This window comes from Schistocerca piceifrons, chromosome 2, assembly GCF_021461385.2.
Source record: "Schistocerca piceifrons isolate TAMUIC-IGC-003096 chromosome 2, iqSchPice1.1, whole genome shotgun sequence".
Lineage (NCBI taxonomy): Eukaryota > Metazoa > Arthropoda > Insecta > Orthoptera > Acrididae > Schistocerca > Schistocerca piceifrons.
The window spans coordinates 860,077,242-860,096,319 of record NC_060139.1 but is presented as its reverse complement, the minus strand read 5'-3'; the positions used below and the strand labels follow the sequence as shown (position 1 = coordinate 860,096,319).

Below are 19,078 nucleotides of genomic sequence, written 5' to 3'. Positions count from 1 at the left end.
TTGTCCTCACCCACCTAGCCTATTCCCATTCCCTATTCCCATTCCAGCACTACACAGCTCCCTATTCCACCAACATACCCTGTCATTTTACTTCTCTGCTTTTTGGCTACTCCGCCGTCCATCTAACCTCTGGACTACACCTAGCTGCCATGCTCTCTCTCCACCTTGTCCTTGCACGCTCCCCAGCAGCACTTCTCCATCCCCCACCCCTACCCTGCTATCCCTCGCCCTCCCCGCCCCAGCCTCCTTCTTACCCCTATCCAGTTGCCTCGCCTCTCATGCTCTGCTGCTGCTGCTACCCATAGTCTGGATTCAGCTGCCAGAGGCTGTGGTGTGTGTGTGTGTGTGTGTGTGTGTGTGTGTGTGTGTGTGTGTGCGTGTGTGTGTGCGTGGTCTATTTTTGACAAAAGCCTTGTTGGCCGAAAGCTTAATTTGTGACAGTCTTTTTGATGTGCCTATCTGCAACTCGGCATTTCTGCTATATGGTGAGTAGCGACTATCCTTTTCATAATATTGTTACATTCCATTCTGGGCTTTACATTGTTTCGCACTTTTAGAGAGTGAGGCAGGCAGCCTGAAGGTTGATTTGAACACTAGCGCTGTGTTCTTTGTGGTTTCACAAACAAATTAACACCTAGCGCTGAGTGTTAACTGCGGTGCAGATTTGCATGCTTTGCACACACAAAGTACTCCCAGAGTGAAACTCAAAAGGCGCCCGAAATAATCCTCAGACAAAATATGAATTTAATTTTGAATTCCAGGATGAGATTATCACTCTGCAGCAGAGTGTGCACTGAGATAAAACTTCCTGGCAAATTAAAACTGTTTTAATTTTGAATTGCCGGATATATTTTCTGGCTCTCGCCCATTAATCAACCACACCATATGGCACTTCTGTATTGCGCAGTAACCTAGACACTTCAAATATTATGAGCCCTGTTGTAAGTCTCATGTTGTATCCCACATACAGTGAGAGTAGATGAGATAACAGTCCTGCTTTTTCCAGATGACTTACTGCTGTCTCTTTCATTGCCTGCCTGTTTGTCAAATCGAATATTGCAATTACTTGAAAACTGGAGTGTATTATTTACTTACATTGTGATCATATGGTCATATTCTGACTTTCTGAAGCTGAGAAATGAAATACTATTAATATCAACCTACATATTGTCAGTAAAATTAAATTCTATGATAATGGTGAACATTTTGTAAGAAAAGTTTTAAATTAAGGATTTGTAGTGCTATAGCAGATCATGTATGCTTTTAATATACTGTACTTATGGTCTAAAACTGTTGGTGGGTGTGACAAGTTAAATATTGTACTCAAAAAGTAAGTTTATACATATGGCATGGATAACAGAAACACTTCCTTAGAGGACGCACTCATACAGCGTCATGTGTTTGCCTTTTTTCTCTCTTTGTCCATATTCAAAACACTTGAGAATTAAGAGAGGATGTTGGTGGAGGACATTTTTGTCATATAACTTATACTATTTGTCCTCATTTAGTGACTGAAAACACCAGCTCGAAAAAATTGTGCAATGTTGCTTATACTAATGTAAGTGAGGGACACAAAACCAGTGCATGTTTATGTTTACATCATTGAACCAGGGATAAATTTTTTGTTTTATACTATTAAAGCAGTAAAAAGGAAACAAAAGAAAAATTTGAAGTGGGAATTATGGTCCAGGGAGAAGAAATAAAAACAGCGAGATTTGCCAGTGACTTTATATTTCTGTCAGAGACGGCAAAGGACTTGGAAGAGCAGTTGGACAGAATGGACAGTGTCTTGAAAGGAGGACAAGATGAACATCTACAAAAGCAAAATGGGGATAACAGAATGTAGTCCAACTAAATCAGGTGTTGCTGAGGGAATTAGATTAGGAAATGTGACACTTAAAGCAATAACTGAGTTTTGCTATTTGGGAAGCAAAACAACAAATGATGGTTGAAGTACGGAGGATATAAAGTGTAGACTGGTAATGGCAAGAACTGTGTTTCTTAAGAAGAGAAATTTGTAAAATTGAGTATAGATTTAAGTGTCTGGGAGTCCTTTCTGAAAAGTATTTGAATGGAGTGTAGCCATGTATGGAAGTGAAACATGGGTGATAAACTGTTTAGACAAGAAGATAATGGAAGCTTTTCAAATGTGGTGCTACAGAAAAATGCCGAAGATTAAATGGGTCAATCATGTAACTAATGAGGAGGTACTGAATAGAATTGGGAAGAAGAAAAATTTGTGGTACAACCTGACTAAAAGATGGGCTCGGTTGGTAGAACACATTCTGAGGCATCAAGCGATCACCAATTCAGTACTGGAGGGAAGCATGGTGGTGGGGGTAAAAATCATAGAGAGAGGGAGAGAGAGAGAGATCAAGGGATGAATACAGTAAGCAGGTTCAGTGGTATGTAGGTTGCAGATGTAGGCTCAAGGATGAAGAGACATGCACAGGATAGAGTAGCATGGAGAGCTGCATCAAACTAGTCTTTGGACTGAAGACCACAACAACAATAACAACTGTTGTTATTGTTCACACTTCTGTATCTGTAAAACTTTTAATCATGAAGGGGGTTGGTGTCTGAAGTTTATAGCTCTAGGAAGCCTGATTCATGATATATATCTTGCTTTATAGATAGAAAAACATTGAAAAATTAATGTTTGCTGAAACTTATTCCCCTGCTTTCTGATTTTTCCAGTACTTCTTGTGCTTAACTCCATGGGCAATGATTATAATTACTGTATGGAAAGTAAGATTTCAGTAGTCACAGTCATTCTACACTTATCATGCCTTTTACTATGCTACATGTGCACAGAAAATTGGAAAGAAAAGGTTGTTCATGATGAAACATAGTTCACTGTGAGCTAGCCAGAACTAATAAAATTGATATTATCAACCAAAAGCCACCCTTCTGATGAATTATGTCTATCAAAAAATGTGTAATGGACTTACGTATTGTTCATTTAACTTCACACAAACAACTTCACACAAAATGAAAATTAATTCATTTTTCCTGTCAGATTTGTAAATTTTAAAGAATGAAGATGCAACCATAAATATCCATAAAAACCAATGATGACATTGCTCATTACACTAAGCAGTTTTAAAGCCTAAAGGGGCAGTACTGTAAACAAAATTTTGAGTTATCTGTAGGAGCCTCCATCGTGCGTATACTAAGTTCAAGCATCGAAAATTTCAGAGTTTGTAACTGTGGTCATAAATGTACATCCCAGTAACTTTGGAATGTGTAAAATCAACTAAGTTTTTCAAATGATGTGAACAGAGGAAGAGAGAGCCAGATGGTTGGGTCCAGATGTTTGTATGAACACCCTTTTTGAGTTCAGGTCAGGACTACACACTCAGCCAATTGACTTATCTGACAGCAACATCATATTGTGTTCATGCACTGTGATGAATGTGAATGTCCCCTGAAGTGACACATTTCTCCTCCACTCTCTGAGTAACACATTCAGATACTAGAAACAATAACACATTCAGATACAAGAAACAAAGGAAACACCTTCGGTGAATATACAGGTCATCTTAAATCACTTTGCATATTGAGTTGAAATGACAGAAGAAAAGAATTATTCTTTCATATGAAATTCATGCTGAACTATCACTAAATGTTACAGAGGACATATGTTACTGGGAGGCACATGAGAATGTGTCAGTGTTGAAAAAGTTTTCTCCCTTGCACCATTTCCCACATTCTTTCTCAAATAGTCTCCCTCTGTTTCTGAAACTCAACTACTTGAAATGTACCATTCATTCATTTTAACTTGTTTATTTATATTTGTTCATTGGTACCTCAGAACACAAAAGTTTCTGCCCTCCAGTAAGAGAAAAAATGACAATCTTTAATATAAATCAAAAATCTTAGGACCATTATCCATTCTGTCATCACACACCGAAGTATGCATAAGATGTTGACAGGTAGTTGAATGTGAATCTCAGTTTCTTGAATTATGTAACCGTGAACTAGCAATGCATTGAATTTGCACTAGGCATGATACAAATCACATTATCTTTTATAGGTTCTTCAAGAACCGCCTTACACAGGATGTCAGTATGGATGGACATCTTACTGAGAGATTGACACGTGTTCACAACCTCTGGGATCTTAACATAGAAGAACGTTGGTATTTGTACAAATATTGGTGTCAATGTTTACACTCAACTCTCATGAAGAGGGTGTGGCAGTTACAAGCACAATACAAACAGTTGTGTATGCGATATGATGAAATACGTGATATTGCGGATCTCTGTATAATGCAAGATGCCCTTGTTGTTGGCCTGACAACATCTGGTGCTGCAAGGAAGCAGTCTTTGTTGCAGGAACTGAAACCACGAATAGGTAAGTAAAAACTCAGATTTAATCCCTCTTCAGTGTAATAGTTTTGTAGCTGTTTCCTGGGTTTATCTTTATTCATCGTTAGTTGCTTGTAGTTGAGAAATAAGTTAAGAAAAATTGGCTGTCTCTAGCTTTCAGAATCACTAATTTTTTCTCAAGAGATCAAACATTGAATTAATGGCATTATGAATATAACAGTACCAAACGGGAGAGATGTGATTATTTTTCGCAAAATGAAAATTTGAAGAGGACCAGTAACCATTACAAAAGTGGCCACTTTATAGGTAGAATTTTATGAACAAAGTGGGGGAAAAAGCAGGTGGAAATCCATAAGTTAATAAGGTTTCAGAAAGGAGAAGGCAGTTTAACATTAGCAAGTGAATGGAATGCAATAGGGAGGCACGGAAAGCAGGTGAATGTGTTGACAAGTACTAGGTTTTACACGGGAAATAAAACTACAGGAAAACCATTAGGAATTTGATAAATGTTAACGTAGTAAGCATTCAGTTTAGAAGTCGGAGATCTGAGGCTACACTCTCACTTGTTGAATTCTGTCCTAATCTCTGGCACTTGCACACAAATACCATCCTGAAGTGGAAGATAACTGTTTTGGGAGCACGTACAATTGTTCATTCATTCATTCTTTATGTTACTAGGATTCCATCATGAAATATGCATTCAGAGATGTGAGATGAGTTAAATAATAGAGCAACGAAGTGAAACAGATTTTACAGACTCCATTGATAATTATACTTACATTTCCATAGACCACTTGTTTTTCAGCATGTTAAGTTTAACATAGCGAAACTAACAAGAAAACTGTTATTTGATGTGTAGCAAAAAGTAAATTTCAATCTTTGGTTCTATGTAATTTGAAATTATGAGAACTGCTCCCTCCTCCATTTTCATCTTCCTCTCCTTGCATATTCACAACAGGTGTGCTCCATCTCATCCTTGGGACTGAGTGACATGCACTTCCTTTCTAAACTTTCCCAACCCACCCCTTTTTCCTCTCCAGGAAGGAACTAATAGTTGCAAGAACTAGGGTAATTCCATGTACTGTTATATGTGAGTAAAGCCAAACTTTCGCCTCCTGAGAATAAGTACTGGCTAGCAAATCTGTCACAGAATTTTATAGTTTTCTCAAGTGAATTTACCGTTCATCATCATTAAATTATTTTGTAACATTTGCTAATAAGTAGGGATAGGGAAAATGTGGTATTTTATGCTTGATTAGGGTGTTTCTGTGGTATTTTTTCCTCCCCTCTTCCTCCTTCTCTTCCTCTCCATCCTCCTTTTCCTTCAAAATTACCCTTTATCTTGTATCACTTGCTTTCAGTTCACTTTCATTAAATAATTGCCCATTTTTCCTCGTACTGTTTGTCATTCACTTTCTACTTACGACATTTGTCATATTCTGGAGAGTCAAAATATTGACATAATCAAACAAATTTTATACTCCATATTCTAATAGCTGGTGTTTCGGACCAATATGCACTTAAAACCCACGAAATATGTGCCAAAACTCCTCGAAATATGCAGTTAAAATATGCTCTTACCTGCAAGTATATGCCTTTAAATATGCAGCTAAAATTCTGTAATTATATATTTCTCTTAAATTCTTTAAAATATGCATCTTACTTGGGAAAATTAATGAATAAGCATCAAATATTTTCAATAATGGCTACAATTCAATGAATAAAATGAAGTATAACATAGGTACTTATACGATAAGTTTGGTAAATTCTGAAAATTAGAGTTTGTTTGAACTTCCAACATTTTTTCCATATTGTCTACATAAAAATTTTTCCTGTGGTCAGATAATAACATTTTCAATCTTGAAAATGATCGTTCAACATCACATGACACTACAGGAAAAAAATTTAAGAGCGGTGACATCAGACGACATGAAATCATCGAGATTCTCAGAGCGTTTCTATGAAGAACTGCAACCATTTTTCTCCTAAGTCTCTCACTGATCGGACCTGGCCATCTCTTGCTCTGTGTCTTGAGTCCTTCTCTGATTGCCACTGTCTTCATAACTTCGATGTTACGAGGCTCAAATTTGTCAGTTAGGTCTGAAAGGCCACCCAAGTGCGCTTGAATGAGTGTAACACACTGGAATTCCTCAGGACGTCCTTGGCTTTTGGTATGGCAAAATTTTCGCTATCTTCAAAGCCCTTTAGGACCTGGAACTAGAAAGTAGTAATCTAGTGAATGTCGGTTTCAAGCTGAAAACTGCTGTGCAGATAAATAAGCTTAATACTGGAATTTTATGTTGTATTCGTTTTCTTAGCTTATTCAGTTTATCCAGAACTACATACGCATCCATACCTCTTCAACGTTTCTGTGGTTGTCTGCATAATAGCAGCTGAAATCCACGTTCCCCACCTTGTCAAGACGGGTTCAGGTGGCAGGAGGACAGTCAGGGTAAGCAGTCTTGAAAGCTCTCACTTGACTTGGTTCCTTGATGAAAACCTTCTTTGCCAAAAATATAAGGCTGTTGACCTCTAGCAGTCTGGCTCTGGCCTCTTCAGTGACTCGATGGATGCAATGAGCCAGACATGTGAGGTGAATAATTTTAGGGTAAAACAACCAGAAACACTCTGCGCCCCGCCCCCACCTCCCCCCTGGGGTCCCACAGTCCTTTTGTGGGTATGTGTGTGGCGCGCACGGGGTCCCGAGCTATTGCAGTCTCCTTTCCTTTCCTTTCCTTTCCAGGCTACATTACCATCCCTGTTCCACTCCCTCCCTATCCTTGCTCCTTTGTCCCTGCCCCCTCTTTTCCCTCTTAGTGGACTTCTTTATGTCAACCTGGCTATACTCCTGGCTTTGTTTTGGTCTGGGCTATTGTTTAGTTTGCTGTTTCCATCTCCTTTTCAGCATTTTTGGTCCCCTTGGGGTTTGATCTCCATTTCCAAAATTTTCCGTTCAGTGTGAGCCATTTGGAGATGAACTCCCTACGTAGCTTCCATGGTGCAGATTTCTCTCCACCTCCCCTCCCCTTTCCTTTTACGCCCTGGCCTCCCTCTTGCTGGGTCACCAGCACGGTAGCCAGTCTGTGTGGTTGGGCTGTCAAGTACCCACTTAGCCGAGCCCCCTGAAACCACAGGGATCACACTACTAGTACCTGAGCTGTTAACACCTCGTGTATGCCCAGGAGTCAATGCTCATCGTTTTGGGGCGCCAGAACTCCCAGCAATGGGCGCTGTGCCAGACGGCTCTTGCTGTGGCTGGGTGGTGCCCACGGGGCGAGCCCCTGATCGGAGTGGGTGGTACTAGGGCGGACGTCTTGCGCATGAAGCGACAAAAGCTTCACCATCCTGGCCATTCTATGGCCATCTCTAAGAGTGGTAGCAGACATGACACTCCTCCTTCTGATCCTTCGGCCTGCCCCTCCCTGGCCACCCCCTGGGAGGAGGGTCAAGCTCACCGGGTTGGACTGAAACCTTTCCCTTGGTACCTGGTTTGTACCAGGGCGGATGGCAGTAGTTTTGCCACGACCAAGCTTTTGTTTTTCGTGGAGATTATTGAAGATAAGTATGACGAAGTTGAATTGATAGGGTATTATTTTCCACTGAGATTTCCTTCTGCAAACTGATGAGGAGCTCCGTACGAGGAGTTCGTTTTATCTGCCATGTGCAGCGAGGCCCTCCAAACAATCTCATCGCTATGGGCGCCTTTATCCAGGCCTTTGAGGGGGATGTCCTCCCAGAGAAGGTCAAGGTAATGGTGTATCGGTGTGATGTAAAACCTTATATTCGGCTTCCAATGAGGTGCTTTAAATGCTTACGGTTTGGGCACACGTCTTCCTGCTGCACCACTGATCCCCTCTGTGGTGACTCCATGCTCCCCTGCCAATGTGTGTAAATTGTAATGGACAGCATTCTCCACACTCGCCTACATGCCCAGTTTTTGTGAAAGAAAGAAGGATTCAAGAGTACAAAACCTTAGATTGGCTCACCTACACTGAGGCTCGTCAGAAATATGACCAGCTCCATCCCGTGTCTATGACTTCTACTTTTGCTTCAATTACGCCCATTCCCCCTCCTACCCCCTCCTCTTCACAGCCCACCCCCTTTGCCCCATGCCTTCAGCCTCCTCCTCCTCCTCCCCCCTTTCCCAGTTCCCCTCCCCCTCAGTACCCACACCCACCCCTTTGGGTGCTGCTCCCCCTCCCCCACTGGAGAAGTGCTCCCCTCCTTCGGCAGCCGCTGGTAGTGGAGCTCCCTCCCGGAACTCCTCTTGTTGCCACCCCCCTGAAAGGCAATCTACATCAGCAGCGTGATCCGCAGCCAGTGGGCGCCGAGATTGCCCAGTGTAATTCCATGTGTGCCCTTGCTGAAGTCTGCCCTTCTCGTCCTTCCCAAGAGAATAAGCAGGAACAAGGGCAAGGCCCCTCTGGTACCCCCCTGAGGTGCAGCCTTCCCCTCCTACAGTCAGTGAACCAACAGAGTCTGACCCCATCTACGTGTATATTACCCCATCCTTATCGGTGACGGATAGCGACTCGGTGGCGTGACCGACTCCGGACCATACACTTCCACTTTGGACTCCGGATTGAGAATCCTCCAGTGGAATTGTAGTGGATATTTGCTTCCCCTTCTTTCCTTCTACTCTGCTGCTTGTATTGCACTCCAGGAGACCCATTTTGTCAGTTCTTACTCACCCGCCCTTCGTGGGTTCCACACTTTCTGTCGGAACCAAATTGGCCCCTTGCGGGCTTCTGGTGGTGTTTGTGCCTTAGTCCGCAAGGACATTTCAGGTGGGTTCCCCTCCATACCACTCTGGAAGCCATTGCTCTCAGGGTCCATCTGGCCACTCCAATCACAATCTGTAAAACCCACATCCCATGCCCTCACCACCCTTCCTCAACAACTCCCTTCTCCCTTCCTGTTATTAGGGGACTTAAATGCCCACAACCCTCTTTGGGGTAGTCATACGACTACTGCCCTGGGCAGGACAGTTGAAGCTGTTCTGGCAGGGCTTGACCTCTGTTTACTAAACACAGGCACTCCCACACACTTTAGTGTGGCACATGGCACTTTCTCAACCATTGACCTCTCCATCTGCAATCCCGGCCTTCTTCCCTCCATTCAATGGGGCGTCCACGATGACTTATGTGACAGCGACCATTTACCCGATTGTTTTGACCTACCTTCAGTGTCTCTCACTCCGTCACTCTCCCAGGTGGGTCATATGTAAGGCTGATTGGGGTGCCTTCTCCTCTGCTCCCGCCCCCCTTGTAATGCCACATGCCAGCGTTGATGAGTGTACTCAGACTTGGACTGCCGCCAACCTTTCAGCAGCTGTTTTCAGGAATCACTTCTTCCTCAGGTTCCCCTGCCAGAAGACAGTCCCTTGGTGGACTCCGGAAATTGCTGCAGCCATAAAAGACTGCCGCTGTGCTCTTCAACACTTCAAGTGGCACCATTCTACTGCTCTTCTGGTCTTTAAATGACTCCACGCTTGGGCCCGCCACCTAATAAAATTTCAGAAACGGATTTGCTGGGAATGATATGTAGCTGCCATTGGACCACACACCCCCTCTTCACAAGTCTGGGCGAAACTCAGGCATATTTTTGGCCACTGTCCTCCCACTGGGATTGCAGGAATTTTCTGTGCATGGTGTTGTCCTTACCAATCCGGACTTTGTAGCAGAAAATTTCGCACAACACTTTGCTCAAGCTTCAGCATCGGCTCAGTATCCAGTTCCTTCTCCTGAAAGAGCGTTCAGAACGACTGCCTTTGTTTTTTGTTTCTCACTGCTCGGAGCCATATAATGCCCCATTCAGCAAGTGGGAATTTGCCAGCGCCCTCGCCCTTTGTCCTGACACAGCTTCTGGACCAGAGCGGATACATAACCAAATGCTCCAACACTTATCGGTGGCTGGCCACCATCATATACTGACTCTCTTCAACCGTCTGTGGAGTGAGGGAGTCTTTCCTACCCAGTGGCAGGAAAGCATTGTTGTCCCGGTGTTGAAGCCAGGGAAGCTGCCTCTTCAGTTGGATAGCTACCATCCAATTAGCCTTACTAACACCTTCTGCAAGCTCCTAGAATGCATGGTGAGTCGGTGGCCGTTTCGGATCCTAGAATCCCGCAACCTTTTGTCATTGACTCAAAGTGGTTTTCGCTGTGGCCGCTCTATGGTGGATAACTTGGTCCACCTGGAGTCTGCTATCCGGTCGGCTTTTACCCATCCGTGGCGCTTTGCCCGGTTTTATCCGTAACTTCCTTTCTTGTCGCTCTTTTCGGGTCCAAGTTGGCTCCTCCTACAGCTCTCCCCACCGGCAAGAAAATGGGGTTCCACAGGGTTCCGTGCCGAGCATCCCTCTCTTTCTCATAGCCATTAATGGTCTGGTGACAGCTCTTGGGCCGACAGTGTTCCCCTCTTTGTATGCTGACGATTTTTGTATCTACCTTGCCTCCCCTGTAACGGGCACTGCAGAATGCCGTCTACAGGGGGCAATCTGTCGGGCACACTCATGGGTTCTCTCCCATGGCTTTCAGTTTTCGGTGGCCAAGACTTGTGTCATGCATTTCTACCGTCGCTGTACAGTCCGTCCCCGTCCGGAACTTTTCCTTGATGGCCAGCCCCTCGAGGTGGTGGACGCCCATCACTTCTTGGGTCTGGCCTTCGATGCCCGATTGACATGGCTCCCTCATCTTCGCCAGCTGCAGAGGACATGCTGGTCCGATCTCAGTGTTCTTAGGTGTCTGTGCAATACCTCCTGGGGTGCAGATCGCTGTGTTCTCCTGCGATTGTGTCAAGTGTTGGTACAATCTCATTTCGATTATGGAAGTCCTGTGTCTATGGTTCTGGGTCACCTTCGACACTGCAGATACTAGACCCCATCCACTACTGTGGGTTCCAACTTGCGACTGGTGCCTTCCGGACTAGCCCCGTACTTAGCCTTCTCGCAGAGGCGGGGATCCAACACTGTGAGTTTTGTGCCAGCAGCAGCTGATATCTTATGTGATCCGCATTCGCTGTACCCCAAAGCACCCTAATTATGGTCTCCTTTATTCAGACATGGAGTTCACCCTGCCGCAGCGGCGGCCAGGATGTGGGCCTACCATGGCTGTCCGCATTCAGTAGCTCTTTTCTGAGCTCCAGCAATTGCCTTTACTGCCTTTCTTCTCCGCTCACCCACTTACCCCTCTGTGGTGTGTCTCTCGGCCGCAGCTCGTCTTGATCTCTCATTTGATTCAAAGGATTCTGTCCCTCCTATGGCTCTTCACCACCAGTTTTCCTGTCTCCTCAGTTCTTTTCAGGGTTCAGAAGTGATCTATACTGATGAATCCATGGTTGCTGGCTGCACTGGTTTTGCTTACGCTTATGCGCAACGCACAGAACTTCGTTCCTTGCCAGATGGCTGTAGTGTTTTTACTGCAGAATTGGTAGCCATCTTGTGTGCACTGGACCATATCCGCCCCTGCTCGGGGCTATCCTGTAGTGACTCATTGAGCGGTCTGTGCGCTATCGGCCAGTGCTTCCGTTGCCACCCATTGGTCATTGCTATCCAGGACTCCCTTTCTCTCCTCGCTCAAGGTGGATGCTCAGTGGTTTTCATTTGGACCCCAGGCCATGTTGGGATTCCTGGCAATGAATTTGCCGATCAACTGGCTAAATTAGCTACTACCAGGCCATCTCTTGCTGTTGGCATTCCAGAAATAGACCTTTGCTTGGCATTAGGTTTTGGGCCTTTGGGATGCAGAATGGATCACTCTTTCTTCGCCGAACAAGCTCAGGGCAATTAAGGATTCTACAACTCCATGGCGGTCCTCCTTATGGGCTTCTCGTAAGGCCTCTGTCGTCCTATGACGGTCCGCATTGGCCAGACTTTTTTGACTCACAGTTATCTCCTCCGTCATGAGGACGCTCCTCTCTGTCGTGGATCGATATTGACTGTGGCTCACATCTTATTGGACTGCCGTAACTTAGCCACCCTACGACGGACTTTTAGCTTTCCAGACTCGCTACCCCTGGTGTTGGCTGACAATGCCTCACCGGAGGATCTCGTTTTAAGTTTTATTCGTGATGGGGGTTTTTATTGCTTTATTTAAGGGAGGGACCTTCCACCTTATTGGTGAGTGGAGGGGTGGCAGGCCCTCTTCCTCCCCCCTTCGCCCTGACTGGATTGGCTTCAACTGAGCTTGGTGGTTCTCCCCGGCCCTCTGCCTTCCCACTCCTTTCTTTACGAGGTCTGTTATGCATTGAGCATCTCTCTTGTCTCCTGTGCTTTTTCCTTCCCACCCCTGTGATTAGTCACTTTCTTTCCCTCACCTCTTCTTCCACCCTTTTTCTTCCTTCCATGTCGTTAGTTTATCATTTTATGGACATTGTAGTTCCCTCTCCTAATGTAGGATTTTATCGGTTTTAGTTAATCTAAGGTCAGAGGGACTGACGACCGCATAGTTTGGTCCCTTCTCCACCCAACCAACCAACCATTCTGTGCCCTTCAGCATGTATGCGGCACTATCCATCACAATGGCCAAAACCTTGTTCTCCTCACATTTCTGATCTTCACTTCTCCATAGCACGCCTAAAGAAAATCAAAGGATTTTACAAATTCTTTTATTATTGGCTTGGGGCATGATGTGAAAAACTAACTATTGGCTCAGGATATGATATGAAAAACTGCACTCTTATATTACCTATAATTTATTGTAAACTATTCAGTGTTGCCAAAACTTAAACAATGCTTCGTGCACTGTGCATGCAGTCGTGGTGTGTGGCGTTCGTTCCACTTCCTTGCACAGTATGAGGTGTCGTCGCCCAGCCTTATCAGCAGAGAGTTTTCCTACTATGACGTGCACCATATACCAGCCGCAAGAATCAGTGGTTTCGTCAGCAGATAGCCAGACTGTCTTCCAGGTGGTGTATTCGAATAAATTCACTGAAGTGCACTTTAACAATTATGGATTTGTCCTAGCAAAACTCCAGTCACACTTCCTCTTTCTGAATTATTGTTTGGCACATGCTATCCCACCTAATCAGATTACCATTATAACTGGCATCTGCAAGAATGTACATTCTACAATTCCATCAGTTCCTCACTCTCACCAGTCTGGTCCTTCATAATCATAGAACGCAAACTCAAACTATACTTGACGGCCTCTACTCTTTTGCAAAATCTTTTTACTCTGTGACCACAATTTTCTGAATGCCATCATTGCAATAGGAACTCTTGCCCTTTGAAAACTGGAACAGCATTCCCATTATCATCTGAGGAAGCTGTTCTGCTACTCTTGTCTTTAGCCCTCTTAGAATTACCTATATTCAAGTAAGAGCCTACCTTTTTTGATCCCAGCCCCCCCCTCCTCCTTTACTGTCAACCCTTCACAGCTCCTGGATCATGTGTTTCTGACTTACTGTCCTCCACATAACCAAAAAATTCCTCCACCCTCCATGAAAAACACTGCTCCTGAGTACCAGTCCCAAAATACTGTTTCCAATCTTTCTGCCAAAACTGTGACCCTGGCAGAAGTCTCAGTACTTGCTAAAATCCTCACCTTAGCTCAAAACCTAAGTTCAGCCATTTTGGACTTGTAAAGAATCTTTACATGTTTTCTGCAGTGAAAGCATTTCTTTGCCATGCACCCCATTGACAACAGCCAACTGCCTCCAAGAGAGATCTGCGTCCTCTTCCACACAGTCATCCCTTGGTACAACCTTTCAGAAATTCTTCATTTCCGACCTGGCCTCGCTTTCGTTTCCTAAATGCCTCCCCATTGAGTTTATCATTACTCCTACAAAACGCACAGCTATCCGTAACCTGAAAACCAATCCAGACCTATCAGCCTTCCCACAGACAATGGCTTCACCCAGTGATCATGAATCATAGAGAATAAATGGCTGAAGATCTCCACCACCTTTTCGACATCTTATGATCCCTTCCCATAAGTCTAACAGGACCCTGGCAGCTCCTCAATCCTGTAAGTCCACCACAAATCCTGACACTTGACTGCATCTCCTTCCTCACACCAGCAATGCTCCACATTCCTATCTTTTACCCAGGCCCAGTAAACCTAGTCATACAGGTCTGATCATCCTTTTGTAACTGGATACAATGCTCACACAGAACAAACTACTGTCTTTGGAATACTACCCTTCCCAACATCCTGATGCCGAACCCAGTACCTCCTTCCTAATCCTCTTAGTCTACCACACCCTGACACAAAATTTTTCACCTTTGAAGGCCAAATCTATAAATAAACCTGTGCATGGCACCATCCAGTGCCAACTTATTTATGGACCATTTGGAAGAATCCTTCCTATCCAGTCAGAACTAAAACCCCTTGTCTGATTCAGTTCCTGCGTTACATTTTCTTGATACTGACTCATGACAAGAACAACCTTTGCTTTTTCCACAATAACCTCAACACTGACTACCAAATCCACTTCACCTGGTTCTTCTTAACTCCATGAGCCATCTCTCCACTTCTCAGATGGCTCTATAATTATATCTGTTCATATGAAGTGCACCAACCACCTATACAGAACCTCCACTTTGACAACTGGTAAGCAAAGTCTCTACCATACAGTGTCATCACCTGTGGGTGCTGCATCTGCAGTGGAAAGCAGAAGCTTTCGAAATATACAGATCCTTTATTGACAAGACAATATCCTACCCACCTGTGCCACCAGCTGGCCATTATGGCCGAGCAGTTCTAGGCACTTCAGTCTGGAACCACGTGACCGCTACAATCGCAGTTTCAAATCCTGCTTCAGTTATGAATGTGTGTGATGTCCTTGGGTTAGTTAGGTCTAAGTAGTTCTAAGTTCTAGGGGACTGATGACCTTAGATGTTAAGTCCCATAGTGCTCAGAGCCATTTGAACCTGTGCCACCTCTTCCTCTGACAATAATACACCTGATAACCAGCCAACAACCAAGACTTCTCTGATCACCCAGTATCACCCTGGCCTTAAAAAGCTCAGCCATATCTTTCACCAGAGCTACGTCTACCTCTCCTCATGCCCTGAGATGAGGGAAACCCAAAATCCTAGCCACATCACCCAAAGTAGTCTCCTGTCCCCCACCCAATTTACAGAATATCCTTTTCCATTGCTATTCCAGTGCTGCTCCCAATCCTGCACCCCACAGATCATTCACTTGTAATCAGTTCAGATGCAAGATCTCTCCCATACACCCACTCACCACGTCCTGCCGTAGTCCAGTCACAGGCATTTCCTACCCAATAAAAGGAAGGGCCATGTGTGAAAGCAGCCACGTTATATATCAGTTCTGTTGCAACTGGTGTAGAACAATCTTTGTGGGCATGACAAGTAACCAACGGACTACTCAGATGAATGGCCATTCCCAAACTGTGTCCCCCCCCCCCCCCCCCCCCCTCCTGTGGGTCCAGGGGTTAGAATAAGCCCAAGGTATTCCTGCCTGTCGTAAGAGGTGACTAAAAAGAGTTTCACATGTTTCGGCCTTTATGTCATGGTCCCCTGTAGGGTTTGGCCTCCATTCTTCAAAATTTTGCCAAAGAGTGAGCCAATTGGGGAAGGGCGCCTTACAAGGTGCATCGTGTCCATCGTGCACTGAGATCTTTAGCCCACTTTCTCATCGTCGCATTGCAGTCCTGCCCATTCTCCATCTCTTGGCCAAGGATAGCATCCTGGGCACATTTTCCACCATGCACTATGCAGTGTCGATTTCTGCGTCGACAGTGACTATGGACTTCTTTGCACCAGATATCCAGCACGGTAGCCAGTCCGTTGTGATGGGGCCGCCATATACCCTGTTGGTTGTAGTCCCCTGATCACACAGGGATCGCTCTGCTGATGTCTGCGCCATTGGCTCCCCATGTATGCCAAGGGGTAGATGCCCATCCAGCTGGGGCATCAGGACTCCCGGCAATGGCCATCCTGCCAGGTGGCTTTTGCTGCGGCTGGGTGGCGCCCATGGGGAGGGCCCCTGGTTGGAGTGGGTGGAATCAGGACGGATGACACGTGATGAAGCATAGTCTATCATCTCTTGCTGGTGGTGAAACACCAGTAGTCTCTAAAGTGATCATGAGCTCAATTCAATGCACAGAAGTACGGCCCCAAATCATTACCCTCCCTGGCCACACCATGGGAGGAATGTCAGGCTAAGGATGGCAGTGTATCTTATTTGCCCCAGTACCTTGTATGTTCGAGAGCTGATGGGGAATCTTTCATGACAATGAAGCCTCAGTTTTTTGTTGAGCATTTAGAGGACAAGTTCGGGGAGGTGGAGGGCTTGTCCAGAATGAGATCTGGGTCAGTCTTGATCAAAACAGCATTCTCCGCCCAGTCACGGGAGTTACTCGCTTGTGACAAGCTGAGGGATGTTTCTGTAACCATCATGCTCCATAAGAGCTTAAATATGGTCCAGGGCATCATATTTCACAGAGACCTTCTTCTGCAGTCCGACGATGAGCTGCATGCCAATTTTGAGTGGCAAGGTGTACATTTCATCCAGCGTGTCCACCAGGGGCCGAAGGATAATCAGGTTGCCACCGGTGCCTTCACCTTGGACTTTGAGGGTGATACATTGCCCGAGATGGTCAAGGTGATGGTCTACCAGTGTGATGTAAAGCCCTATATCCCTCCCTCAATGTGGTGCTTAAGTGCTGGAAGTTTGGCCATATGTCTTCCCACTGTACTTATAGTGCCACATGCCAAGATTGCGGACGCCCATCACATCCCAATACTCCATGTGCCCCCCTCCCATCTGTGTCAACTGCCTTGCTCACCTGATTGCAGGATTCTCCAGAAAGAAAGGAAAATCATGGAGTACAAGACCCTAGACCGACTGACCTACACTGAGGCTAAGAGAAAATTTAGCCTGCATCCTGTGCATATGACATCGTCTTACGCTGCCGCTACAGCAGTTCTGGCACAATCATCTCCACCAACCCAAGTCACCTCTTAGATCCAGAAGACTGCACCTGCCACCTTGATGGTGGTTGGGCATTTCCCTCCCTGTTGCTCCTGCACCACCTACTTTGGGAGCAACACCCCCCCAACCATCGGAGATGTCCATCCCCACATCTAAGCTGGAGAAGCGTAATTCGTCTTCAGCTTCTCTCACTAGGAAGGGGTCCCTTGATTCACTCCCTTCCCAGGTTTCTTCTAGTGGGAAAGAAGACACCTGGCAGTGGCTGAAGAACCCAAAAGCAGCTGGTCGTAGGGCTTCACGCTCATCCTCAGTCCCGGAGACAGAGCCAGTGAAGTCCTCCTAGCGAGGGAAACCCAAGGAGCAGCGAGGGAAATCCAAAAAGAAAACCCCTAAGACCAAGGAAATTGCGGTAGCATCCACACCACCGCTACCTACAAGGTCTGCGGCTGAGGGTAGGGTGGAGATTTTGGCGTCTGCTGAGGACCTAGATCTCACCAGACCCTCAGACACAATGGACAGAGACTGCTCAGGCAATAAATCGGTGGCAGCAGGTGACTCTGAGGCGTAAACTGCCTCATTGACTGTTCTGTGCCTTCCCAGTCTCACGATGTCATCCTCCAGTGGAATTGCAGCTGTTTTTTTTCACCACCTGGCTGAGCTACAGCAACTGTTAAGCTTTACACCTGCTATCTGCATTGCCCTCCAGGAAACCTGGTTCCCAGCAATGCGGACCCCTGCCCTCTGTGGCTATAAGGGATGTTACAGGAACCATAGTGACTATAATCGAGTGTCAGGTGGAGTTTGCGTTTATGTCCTAAACTCGATCTTTAGTGAACATGTGCCCCTTCAAACCCCTCTTGAAGCTGAGGCTGTCAGAAATAGGATGATGCAGGAAATAACTGTCTGCAATGTATATCTTGGTCCAGATGGTGCAGTACCCCTGAATGTATTAGCTGCACTGATTGATCAACTCCCTAAACCTTTCCTACTCCTGGGAGATTTTAAAGCCCATAACCCGTTGTGGGGTGGTACCATGCTTACTGGCCAAGGCAGAGATGTTGAAACTTTACTGTCGCAATTTGACCTCTGCCTCTTAAATACTGGGGCTGCCACACATTTCAGTGGGGCTCATGGTAGATACTTGGCCATTGATTTATCAATTTGCAGCCCAGGACTTAACAAGGCGGACTGGGGAACTTTCACCTCTGCTGTCACCGCTGAATCTTCCCCACACGGTGAATCTTCCCCACACGGTAACGTCAATGTGATGGTTGAGCAGATGACTAGCAAAATTGTTTCTGCGGCAAAAAATGTGATCCCTCACTCTTTAGGGTGCCTGAGGTGTAAGGCAGTCCCTTGGTATTCGCCGGAAGTCGCTGAAGCAATTCAAGAGCGTCGGTGAGCCCTACAAGTGGCATAAGCAGCACCCTTCCGTGGAGCACCTCATAGCCTTCAAACGGCTCTGTGCCCGTGTTTGCTACCTTATCAAACAATGGAAGGAGGAGTGTTTGGAGACATACGTCTCCACCATTGGGTGCCACGCGTCACCTTTCCAAGTCTGGGTAAAGATCAAACATCTTCTCGGGTACCAGGCCTCAACAGCAGTCCCTGGTGTTACCATAAATGGCGAGTTATGTACTAACACAAATGTGATTAACAAGCACTTTGCTCGAGCCTCTACATCAGAGAATTACCCCCCAGCCTTCGCACACTCAAACAGTGGCTGGAAGAGAAAGTCCTCTCGTTCACTACACGCTGCAGTGAATCCTATAACGCCCCATTTACAGAGTGGGAGCTCCTCAGTGCCCTTGCACATTGCCCCGACACAGCTTCTGGGCCTGATCG

General features: G+C 45.6%; 1 protein-coding gene across 1 annotated transcript in view; it reads left to right on the top strand.

Moving 5' to 3' along the window:
* The window catches only part of LOC124775938 (NFX1-type zinc finger-containing protein 1-like), a 346,822-nt gene that overhangs the window by 5,138 nt on the left and 322,606 nt on the right, over positions 1 to 19,078 (top strand). The window contains exon 3 of the mRNA XM_047250783.1: positions 4,037 to 4,356. Coding sequence (XP_047106739.1) covers positions 4,037 to 4,356 — 320 coding nt within the window. The remainder of the gene's footprint in view (positions 1 to 4,036; positions 4,357 to 19,078) is intronic.